Raw genomic sequence first — 12,191 nt, 5'->3', positions numbered from 1 at the left:
GGACACGATGGATGGACTATGTCTCTCGCCTGGCCAGGGAACACCTTGGAATTTCCCAGAAGTGCTGGCCCAAGTGGCTGGGGAGAGGGAAGTCTGGGTTTCTTGACTTGGACTGTTTCCCCTGCGACCCGACTCCGGAAAAGCAGAAGAGAATGGTTGAATGGATGGATGGATATTTGATTTAGTAAGAGATTAGATTTATTGTCTTAATTTAGGTTAATCTATAATTAATTCAACAGGTGAACTTGTAGTAGCACATTACATGTAAAAAAAAAAGCATGCACATTTTTTAAAATTGAGCCCTTTCTTCATCCCTAAATTGCCTTTTTCACTTACAACTTTTTCCAAAGTTGGGTTTGTGTAGACATGTTTTTCATTCAGCCCATCCTTGCCAAGTTACAAGGTACAAATAAATGATTAAAGGTCTGGCGTGAGTGAGACATGACTAAAGGATAAAGTCTAAGTGATGATTTATTATATGGTAAATGGCCTGTATTTGATGTAGCACCTTCTAGAGTCATAGGACCCCCCAAGGCACTTTACAACACAATCAGTTATTCACCCATTCACACACACATTCACTCCTTGGCCAATGTCACCCACAGTTATGTGAACTGCTAAAGAAAAAAGTCTCTTCACAGAGAAACAGAAGAAAATATCATCTAAGTCTTTCTAGAGTGGATTATGTTCTTCAGAATTATTTCCTTTTCTCATAAACTGAATCTTTATTTATACGTTATTAATTAGCAATCCTTATTTATTAATATTAAGTTACAGAAAAGTGATTACACGTTTGAAGCCGGAAATGCAACTTGACTAGTATGCATTATTAAAATAGAGTGTTAGTTCTCATTCAGTGGCGGTTTTACCATTAGGCATAGGTCTGGGCCGCCTGGGGCCCCCTTGTGTTGGGGGCCCCCCTAGCCCTGACCGCCGACACCCCTCTGTTAATGTCACAATATTCTTATTACCAACCTGTTGCCACAGACGGGATTGGACATGCACACTTCTCATTGCCATAATTCCTGAAACCTTCAAGATATCTGTAAAATTCCAAAAGTGCTGAAAAGGTTAAAAATGGGGCTTTTCGTGCTTTTACAATACATTATGGTAGCCACCGGGATTCCCTGTCTTGAGTGCAACGAATTACAACACAGATTCAGAGACGTGCTGAGTTTGTCATCCAAAATGCTCCATTTTATAACTTTCTAATAGCTGATCAGATTCAAAAAATATCACAGGTTCCTAAAAGTATATAAAAGCAGCTTTCCAGTGATCTATAGTATGAAGCAATCCGAGTTATGGAAATCCTGCTGTACAGCCTGATTGAAACGAAACACAGCAGAGCGCAGTGCCGCGGTGAAAGCGGATAACGGATCGGGGATGCTAATTAGCATAAAAAGCTGGCATGCAATTATGGAAATGCCTCAAAGGAAAGCAACACGATCTATTTGGTGTCCCAGAATGCTTATATCTGAAGAGCGACCACGAAGAAGGGCAGAACCAGGGTATGAATATTTGTTCAGTCTTTATTTTTTTATTTTTTTATTTGAACAACCCTCAACTATTTGCTAATTGTAAGATTCAGCTTCATTCCAGCATTATTTATCTTTTTACAATAAATAATTATTTTTGCTAAAACAAAAGTCTTTGGTATAGCAGTGCACGGTGTGCAAGAGAAGCACCCCATGGCAGCATGAGGCGTGCAGGACTCCGCCTGCAGCTGGAGAGAAACTGCTTCAAGGTCTACCATCAAATTAAATGCCTGAAAGTTTACAAAAATAAATGGTCCTAAAAACTGCTAAAAAAGATACCAAGGTTCAAACATTTTTAAGAATAGATGCATTACAGTTCAAAGTTTAAATTGTTCATTCCAAATTGTTTGCCCAGTAATTTTGAAGTTCCTGTTCAGTAATAAATGTAAAAAATTCAAATCCGTTTTTTGCTTTTTTCACTTTTAAGCTGATTTTTAAAGGCTGTAAAAGAAATAAATTCTTAATACAAACCATACACTGAAAGAGAAAAAAAGGAGAAGAATTCTGAAAAAAAGGAGAAGAATTACACACACTTTGTCTTTTTATTACAATTTTACAGCCATAATAAAAAATACCAGGTGGCCCTGTTATAATTATGTTCATAAGAGGGTTATTAAGACGGCGATGCACAAACAGGAAGTGATTGGTAGTCATTCCACTCCAATCCAGTTGGTGGCGGTAATGCACCAAATTGTTGTTTGCCAAGTGCCATAAGACCACAAATAAGAAGAAGACAAGCGGGAGCTTTCGTAACAAACTCAAAGCAATAGTCAAAACATGAAGCATGAAATGGAGTTATCCTAGTGGCTCCAATAAGAGAAAGAAGCAGCTTGCTTCATAAAAGCTTTTATTTTCACTTCTGAAAGTGACGTCGTTTTTCGGTGTAAACATCAAAAGGAAGCAGAAAGGAAAGACAATGCAAAATGTTTAAAGGGAGGAAAACATAAACCAAAATGGAAAAAATAAATAAATAAATTTAAAAAAGGCAAAGCACAGGACCGCTGACAGGAAAAAGAAAGCAGTGCAAATATTGAAAGCGCTCAAAGGGAGGGAAATACAGGAAAAAAGAGGAGGACAAATAAAAAGGGAAAATAACTCATGTCAGAAGAGGGGAGAGTTTCGCAAATCCAGTTAAAGGTAAGATTGTGGAAAATTTTGTGTAAGGGGCCCCATGTCTGTGTTCGCCTTGGGCCCCCAAATTGCTAAATCTGCCACTGTTCTCATTGACAAGAGCTTTCCTCTGCAGGAGAATGTAGCCACTGCGGATTACACAACATTACACAAAGGTCCTCTAAAAGACACTCCTCAAGAAAATCAAGACTTTTATATGAAAATAATATTTTAAATTTGATAAGGTAAGAAAGGTAGCTTTAAGGTTATAAACGAAACTAAATCCCCAAACCTGATTGAAACTTTAGTTTTTCAAAAGTAGCTTTTGACCATCAGGCTCTGAATTTCTAAATGAAACTTTCAGAACAAAAGTAGAAGTTATAAATTATTATTTTTTTCTTTTCCATCTCGTTCTGATGTTTTCACTTTGCACTTGAAGTCACAGAAAGAAGCTCTTTTATTTGTTCACTGTGTGCAGGCAGCATGGAGACAAAAAATGTCAGATAATTTCTTTTCAGGTTGAAACACAGAAGAACTGGAGCAGTGATGAGCTTTATTTTGCTATTTTAACACCCTCGTGGCTAGTGTACGAACACATATCTTGAATGTCTATTATTTATTCTAACTTCGAAAGTTTTTTAAACTTTTTCTTGGGAGAAACTGCATTTTTTACTGCTCGTGTGTCATGTTTTCCCTGTTTTTTCTTATTAATCCACACGTAACTTAATCCTCTTCATCTCACTTTTGTTTCAATTTGAGAAGCTTCTTAGTGTTTTTTGTCACCAAAGATTATTTTAGGAGAAACCTGTAATTCTGGATGGACTTAAATAGTTTAGTGGGGCTGGGATTACAAGTCCTTGTGTGACAAACAGTGATACAAAGATTATCTCTCTCCAACTGAGGTCAAATGTTCTTTCTTGATATAAGAAGAGGTGTTAAGGTGAAGTTATAAAACATCTGGTTCTACTTTTCACAACTCATTAGGTTTAAAGAAACAAAAACAATATGTTTGATGCTGCTTGCAGATTTTCCTACCAACACACGCCTGGTACCAGAGTGTTACACGATAAAAAGAAATGGCATGAGAATTTAATATTAGATTAGATTTTAACTGATTGACTGGAGTCTCTGAACTTTGCGTTTTACAGTGAAATATAAATATACATTTTGGTAATAATTAATCAGTTATTATTATTCCATAAACTTTTAGTTTATTATTACCTGTGGGTGGGTTTAGTTTAGCCTTGAGGTTTTCTTTGTTATAACACCTAATGTCTGCAGCAAAACACCCGTAACATGTTCCATGCTTTCCCCAGTGGCATGCCCAAGGGGTGACCAAGGGGGCCATGGCCACCCATGGAAAATCTCTGGCTGTGCCACTTCCAACTCTAAAACATTTGAGACAATATCTGAAATAACTGCATGTTTTTGGTCTTTTTATTTTCTCAAATGTTTGTTTCTGTAATTTCAGGTGAATGTCTTGGATACATAGATTGTTAGGTAATTTAATTTATGTTCTCCGGTAATTTAATTTAGCATTCTCCAAAGAATATGTTGCGTAATTTAATTTATACTATTGTTCTTATATTACCTTAAACTTAAATTACCTTAAAGGAAGTCAGAACACACACACAGAGGGATTAGATTCTTAATTTGGTAAACTGTAACAAACCTTTAAACAGACAACAAACTCTGCAAAGTGTGACACTTTGCAAAGGCCATAACATACGTTACAAAGCTCACTTTGTAACGGGTGAGAAAGAATCAGACCATCAGACAGGCAGCCATTTTCCTCTCACAAAGGAGCCGAAGCTCATGGAGGGATTTATTTCACAAAATGTTCACACCCACAAATTCCACAATCACAAGAGAAGTTTCTAGAATTGAGCTAATGGAAAAACACCTTGGTCTTAGAATGCACAGGACAAAGGAATTCTTCAGATACTAGAACTACAAGTTTTTTGGTCTGGCAGAAAACTCCCTGGTTTAGCTGGTTTGGACTTTTCCTATAGTGAGGTAACTTCACAATCAAAGATGAACAATATAAAAAATACCTAACATAGATCTATTAGCTTTCAATGAAAAATAATGAACATTTTACAAACGGATTTGGAAAAATGTGTGCAGCATGTGTGTATGTTTGTTTGTTTATTCATTTATTTATTAGTTGCTTATTTATTACTTACATAAATAACTGATATCCTCATATTCATCACTCCCTCTTGGTTGTGTGTAGATCTGCATTTGGTAACCCATCAATATTCAGTTCAATTCAAGTTTATTTATACAGCGCCAAATCACGACAAGCGTCGTCTCAAGGCACTTCACATGGAAAACATTCTAATACAGGTCAGTTCATAAAGCCAATCAGAAAAAAGTTTCCTATATAAGGAACCCAGCAAATTGCATCAAGTCACTGACTATTGTCAGCTGTAAAATCACTGACTAGCATCAAAGTCTTTACTGCAATCCTCATACTATGCACGCCTTTAGCGACAGTGGAGAGAAAAACTCCCTTTTAACAGGAAGTAACCTCCAGAGGATCCTGGCTCAGTATAAGCAGCCATCTGCCATCACTCACTGGGGATCGAGAAGACAAAACACACACACACACACACACACACACACACACACACACACACACACACACACACGCACACACACACACGCACACACACACACACACACACACACACACACACACACACACACACACACACACACACACACACACACAACATATATACCAAGTAATGTTTCTATGGTTACGTTGTGATTTCTTAGTAAATATTCTGTTTGGTGAGAGATAAACTTTATTGTATTTATCCTGGTGGATCTATAAATAAACTGGTAAACTAGTAGTAGCACATTCAATGTCAAAGAAAGTAAAATGTTATTATCAGGAGAGGGAGAATGTTTAAGTGGTTAGCAGCAGTGTTCAAGCCGATGCCCCCCTCCATGAGGGCAACACAGCTCAGCAGAACATCAATATCATTTGTGTTTTTCTTTCTTACCCTGTGTGTGTGTGTGAACTTGAACACTAATGGCTGCCGTCTCTATGACAGGTATGACATGTCAGGCTCGCAGCTCCTACCTGGACACTGAGGTGCTGTGGGGCTACCGCTTCACACCAGTTTTATCTCTGGAGAAGGGCTTCTATGAGGTGGACTACAACAACTTCCATGAGGTCTACCAGACCAACACCCCAACCTGCAGCGCCAAGGAGCTAGCAGTTAAGTTCCGGGATGAGCCACTTTTGCCTCAGCTTCCACTCTTAAGTCCCCAGCCCAAAGAGCGTACTTTTGAGTCCCTGAACCGCCTGTCACAACAGGACCCTCTAAACCAGGAGGAGATGGAGGAGGAGAGGGATTTAAGGGGGGAGAATAATGGCTCGGCTGCTGCTCTGGGAGAGCTACCCCTGGCTGATGGACTGCCAGACTGAATGTCCCAATCAGCCTAAACCCCAGGAGTGACTGGACAGTTTAACGCTTCTTTTAATCAATGGCCATCCTGTTTCACTGCAGTTACTGGAGACAACAGACATCTGACTCATGCAATATTCCTCTATGAGAGTCAATCTATAGCATAAATTGGTTTTGTAGGCAAATAGGACGCATACATGTACAACATCTGTCTACTCTTCAAGGTCTGTGGCTCAGATTGTCTTTTTAATAATCATTATGACCACTAACTGCTATGACTCATACACTCAAGTTTTATTACGTAAACCTGAGCTAAATCTGGTAGCCCTGGCAGCACGCCATTGGTTTATTATGAATATTCTCATTTCAGGGTGTGTTAACTCAGCCTTATTTAACCCCATTGAGAACTCATAACTCTGACAGCAGCTTATTGTTCCCATCTCCTTCAGCATCGTTCATCTGCAGCAAATCTCTCACCTGACTAAAGATAAAAGTTTTTTTTTTGCAAGAAATTCAAACAATGTGTACGGGAACTATATTCCAGCTGATAGCTTTTTGTTTCTTTGTTCATATTTTCACACCGGGAGCCTTGATCCCTTATAATTAAAAAAAAAGTCCATGACAGTACCTTTTATATGCATTTTTAGACTTTTATCAGTAAAAATAGGCAAATGCTGTATAAGCTACTGACTTGACTCTTCCAATAATAAAATCCTTCTAGATTCTTTAAAGATGTTATTCTCCTTGCCACTGCGCAAGCCAAAACAATAAAGCCAAGTCTCTTTTTCTTGGTATATAAAGCACAATTTCCTATGACGAGTCCAAAGTGAACCAACGCCCCGCTGAGCTTCTGCAGCTGGCTGATGCATGTCAGGTCAACAATGCTATCTAAATGTGGGTTTGAAGATTAAATAATTATGTTCAACTCTGAGTTTATTTTTACATGGTGAATGCATATCTGATATGTTTTGCTAGGAATTCAAAACTAAACCTAATTTCTTTCAGGTGAATTTTGGATTATTTTAATTTATTTAAAGACCAAGTTCACTGAGAAATGGTTATTCAACTTGTTTTGGGGATACGATCAGATTTTCACATGCAGGCTAATTATGGAAATAGTCCTTTACACTTATTTCCTGCAGTAGCCACTGATAGAAATAAGGCAGGAAATGCTAGGATTAAAAAGTATTAAAAAGTATTCAGTCAGCCTCCGATTGTGCAAGTTCTCCCACTTAAAAAGATGAGAGATTCCTACAATTTTCATCATGCAAATACCTCAACAATGAAAATGAGAAAAAAATCCAGAAAATCAGTCTAATTTATAAAGAATTTATTTGCAAATTATGCTGAAAAATAAGTTTTTGATCAATAACAATAGTCCATCTCAAAACTTTGTTATACACCATTTTGTTAGTAATGACAGAGTTCAAATGTTTCCTGCAGTTCTTTCAACGGTTGGCGTAGTGTGTTACTGATGGTAGCCTTTGTAACGTTGGTCCCAAATCTATGTCAAGACATTCTCACACCCAAAGCATCAAAATATGACGTGTGTGACCAAGCCTCAATACATGACGATTCAGGATGCCCCAGCGTGTCAGGAGACGACGATCAGGGACACACTGATGACGCAACGTCCCAGAGCGTTGGTATCCGACGCTGGTGGTGAGACGGACATTAGATCGACTTGTGAACTATTTAACCTTCCCCTCACCCCAATCCTAACCTTAAGGTCACAGTTACTGACCTTAAGGTTAGGATTGGGGTGAGGGGAAGGTTAAATAGTCGAATAATGTCCATGTGACCACGGGTGTCAAACACTGACGTCAGCGGAGCCATGTGTCCCTGATCGTCATCTCCTGACGCGCTGGGGCATCCCCAATCGTCATATATTGAGGCTTGATCGCACGCGTCATATTTTGACGCTTTGGGTGTGAGAATGTGTTGTCTCTGCAGGTCAGTCACTAGGTCCCCCGTGTAGTTCTGGGGGTTTTGCTCACCGTTCTTCTGATCATTTTGCCCCATAAGTTGAGATCTTGTGTGGAGCCCCTGATGGAGGGAGGTTATCAGTGGTCTTGTATAACTTCTACATTCCAAATTCTCCCACAGTTGATTTCTTCAATGCAAGCTGCTTACCTATTGCAGATTCTGTCTTCCCAGCCTAGTGCAGGTCTACAGTTTGTTTTCTGGTGTCCTTTGACAGCTCTTTGGTCTTGGCATTAGTGGATATTGGAGTGTGATTGAGGTTGTGTAAAGGTTTCTTTTATACTGATAAATACTGGAACAGTCTACCACTCAGCATAAGAGACTTACACTCATATTTAAACACTTGAAGGAAAACCAAACCTGTATCCATCAGCAGCATGTCCTCATAGTGACATGTTGTCTGTTCCTAGTTTCCTTGTTTTAAATATAATACTTTGCTTTCTTCTATCACTTTTATCACCTGCCTAGGGGCTACAGATATAAATTAGCACTTGTGCTACAATCAGGCATATTTACTGATACAATTTGTTGTTGAAGTTCATTAATATGCACTGTCCCTGTTAAATAAATAAACAAATAAATAACAACGAGATCCAACAGGTGCCATTATTATAAATAACAAGTGGAGAACAGAAATTTAGCTTTTTTTAGGAAACCAAACACTTATTTTCCATCATAACTTGCAAATAAATTCTTTAAAAATCAGACAATGTGATTTTCTGGATTTATTTTTTCTCTTTTTGTCTCTCATAGTGGAGGTATAGACCTACTTATGACAAAAAGCACAGGCCTCTCGTCTTTTTCAGTGAGAAAACTTGCACAATTGGAGGCTGAATAAATATTTTTGCACCACATCACACTGAAAATTAGCATTTATGGACTCACCCATTTTAGCTGAAGTTGCTTTAGCGTCTCGGATAGTAGAAGCTAACCATTAGCATTAGCGACTCCACAACATGACAGAACTCCTTCAGGGTTGTTATATTTTTGGTGATAAACATTATTGTTGTACAGCAAAGGAAGATGGTAGAGTCACGTTGCTGTTAGCTAATCAGAGGTGAGATGACTGAATATCAGGAACCTGCCATCTTCTGCTCACCTCTGCTCTGGCCCACTTCTAGTTCCTGAAACAGGAACTCACAAAGCAGTCATTTCCCTTGCTAATGTGTTGAAAAAATGAGCGAACTTGGTCTTTAATAGAAAATAAGCATTTATCTTTCCTGTAACACTTTAGTTTAGGGAACACAACTTAAACATTCATTAGCTGCCAATTAATATGCATATTAGTGGACTACTAAGTCATAACTAGTCATTATTAAGCACTTATTAACAGCTTATTACTAATGCCGTAATTCTAACATTAGCAGGCCATAAATTAGGAGTTTTATCATAATAAGCCATTCATAATTGGTTGTAAACTGAAAGTAAATGGTTTGTTGCTGATTAACGCACTTACTAAGAAGCTCAAATCAATATGTGGCTTTTAAAGAAGTCATTCAAGGAGAACACATCCTTGCCTTTAAGTGGTTAATTAATACTGAACTACTAGTAGTTAGGTATGAACAAAATCTAACTTTAGAATGAGGAACTGATTCTTACTTACAAGTGGATAGATTGTTGTTTAGGCTCTATCAACATGAGGTGTTTGGTTTTTATGTACATAATACCACAACATGATATTTTTGGTTGCTAATGAAGAATATTTATTCCCCTTGAATTACTTCTTTAAAAGCCACGCATTGATTTGACTTTTGTGTGTTAATCAGCAACAAATAATTATGAATGGCTCATTAAACTCTTAATTTATGGCCTGTTAATGTTAGATTTATAGCATTGGTAATAAGCACCTAATAATAGCTTAATAATGACTAATTCTGACTTAGTAGTCCACTAATATGCATATTAATTGGCAGCTAATTAATGGTTAATTCGTGTTCCCTGAACTAAAGTGTTACCATTTCTGCAAGAGTGCTCTGATAATAGGATCAAATGTGATTACTACTTGGACAACTTGCCTTTTTAAATCACACTTCCTTTTAAGCATCACCTTTTTGCCTTGTGATTTGAAGTTAAACACTTTTTTTTCTTAAAATGCACTTTGGTTTTGTTCAAAAACCTATTCCTGTTATCTTGATTTTACATATCTCATGGTTCATTTGAAGGATAACACTTCACATCTGATTTTTGGCCTTGTGTGGCTTCGCTTTAATACAACAAGAATGCATGAATGAGCCAAATTTCCCCTTTGTTCAGTACATTTAGTATAGTAAAAAAAAATACAATACAGGGTACTTTTTAGGCATGCAAGTAAGGACATTTCTACAATATATTACCAGAAACTTTCAAAATGTATTTTAAAAACATGCTTCATATCTGAAACCTAAATTTCCCACTTCAGAATCAGTCTTTTTATTATTTATTGCAGAAGTGCACTCACCCTACTGTTGGTTTTCACTGTTTCATGTCAGCACCTTACTATACGTAAGCTCTGTACCATTGATTCCTGAAATGTCGTTGCTTTCTGCGTGTTCTCATGGGAATAAACATAGTTTGGCCGAAACAACAACGTCTTTTTACGTAATGCTTGCATGAATGAACGACTGTGGGAGTGTGTGTATCTGTCCTCGGGCCTTTGGATTTTTATCAGCTGTAGTTTACAAAACATGACTTCAAGGTAAAATTGGCTTTTAAAGAGAGTTGGATGGGCTCTGTTTAAAGCAGATGTTCCTTCCACACATGTTGCCTGAAAACTGGATTAGCCGTGCTCTTTATTGTGAAAAAGAAACAGTGAAAACCTCGGTCTTGAACAATCTTGTCTTGCTCTGAAGCTCCAGGCTAAAGCAGCTTGACGCATTGTAGAAGAAGATAGCATCGAGCACTTTGTTGACCCCGCTTCCACGTATGAATCTGAATTAATTCATTAAAATTTTACAGCAAACAAGCAATGATTTCTCATGATTAAACTTGACTGCATTCGCTTGAATGTTCCTCATTCTGCTCCTGTGTGTGTGAGGGATTGTGTTTAGATTAACATATGAGGGAACACACACACCAAACTAGTCAACAAGAACAGAGAATCTTCAGCTTCACCTTTTACATTTAGGGTACATAGAGCTCCGGGAGTTGGCGTCACTTCTCCCGGCATGCAACATTTCTAATCGAAGAGGCGCCATCTTGGCAGGCAGAAGCCCGCAGCTGGGCTATTTGTTATTGTCAGAAAACTCAATCAAATGGGAAATATGGTAGATTCCTGTTGTGCCCCAGGATGCCAGAACAGAAAACAAAAAATCAAACTAGTGATTTCTCTTGGCGTTCATTCAAACAGCACAGCACTCTATTTAAACTACTTACGTGTAAATCTGTTATTTGTCCTTCCATCCATCCATTTTCATCCGCTTATCCGGAGTCGGGTCGCGGGGGCAGTAGCCTAAGTCGAGAGGCCCACACTTCCCTCTCCCCAGCCACTTGGGCCAGCTCCTCCGAGGAAATTCCAAGGTGTTCCTTGGCCAGGTCCGCTCCGACAGCTTCTGACGTTTTTAAAAAGTATCCCAGGGGCATGGTAAGGGTTGGAGATGTTTAATCTATTTATTTTCTGACTATATAAAATGATTTCAGGCTGCGCAGTGGCGCAGTGGTTAGAGCTGTTGCCTTGCAGCAAGAAGGTCCTGGGTTCGCTTCCTGGCCTGGGATCTTTCTGCATGGAGTTTGCATGTTCTCCCTGTGCATGCATGGGTTCTCTCCGGGTACTCCGGCTTCCTCCCACAGTCCAAAAACATGACTGTTAGGCTGATTGGTCTGTCTAGATTGTCCTTAGGTGTGTGTGTGTGTGTGTGTGTGTGTGTGTGTGTGTGTGTGTGTGTGTGTGTGTGTGTGTGTGTGTGTGTGTGTGTGTGTGTGTGTGTGTGTGCGCATGTGTGTGTGTGCCTCTGTGTTGCCCTGCGATGGACTGGCTCTCTGTCCAGGGTGTACCCCACCTGATTGCCTGTTGACCGCTGGAGATAGGCACCAGCCCCCCTCACCCCTCGTTTTTTAACACATTAATCTAACAGCTGAAATAACTCTTGAGCCTTCCTTGGTGTCTACAAGACTGATTCATCACTAAAATGAACAAATCAGCTGTGTTCATGGTCTAAAACAGGGA

The 12,191-nt window shown here is 38.7% G+C and overlaps 1 protein-coding gene across 1 annotated transcript in view; it reads left to right on the top strand.

Moving 5' to 3' along the window:
* kcnj5 (potassium inwardly rectifying channel subfamily J member 5) overlaps positions 1-6,560 on the top strand; it is a 43,312-nt gene extending 36,752 nt beyond the window's left edge. Inside the window, exon 4 of the mRNA XM_015952021.3 lies at positions 5,711-6,560. Coding sequence (XP_015807507.3) covers positions 5,711-6,087 — 377 coding nt within the window. The 3' untranslated portion in view covers positions 6,088-6,560. The remainder of the gene's footprint in view (positions 1-5,710) is intronic.
* The last annotated feature ends 5,631 nt before the right edge of the window (positions 6,561-12,191 follow it).

This window comes from Nothobranchius furzeri, chromosome 13 (genome assembly GCF_043380555.1).
Source record: "Nothobranchius furzeri strain GRZ-AD chromosome 13, NfurGRZ-RIMD1, whole genome shotgun sequence".
Lineage (NCBI taxonomy): Eukaryota > Metazoa > Chordata > Actinopteri > Cyprinodontiformes > Nothobranchiidae > Nothobranchius > Nothobranchius furzeri.
The sequence above is the reverse complement of the archived record's forward strand: the minus strand, read 5'-3'. Positions and strand labels throughout refer to the sequence as shown.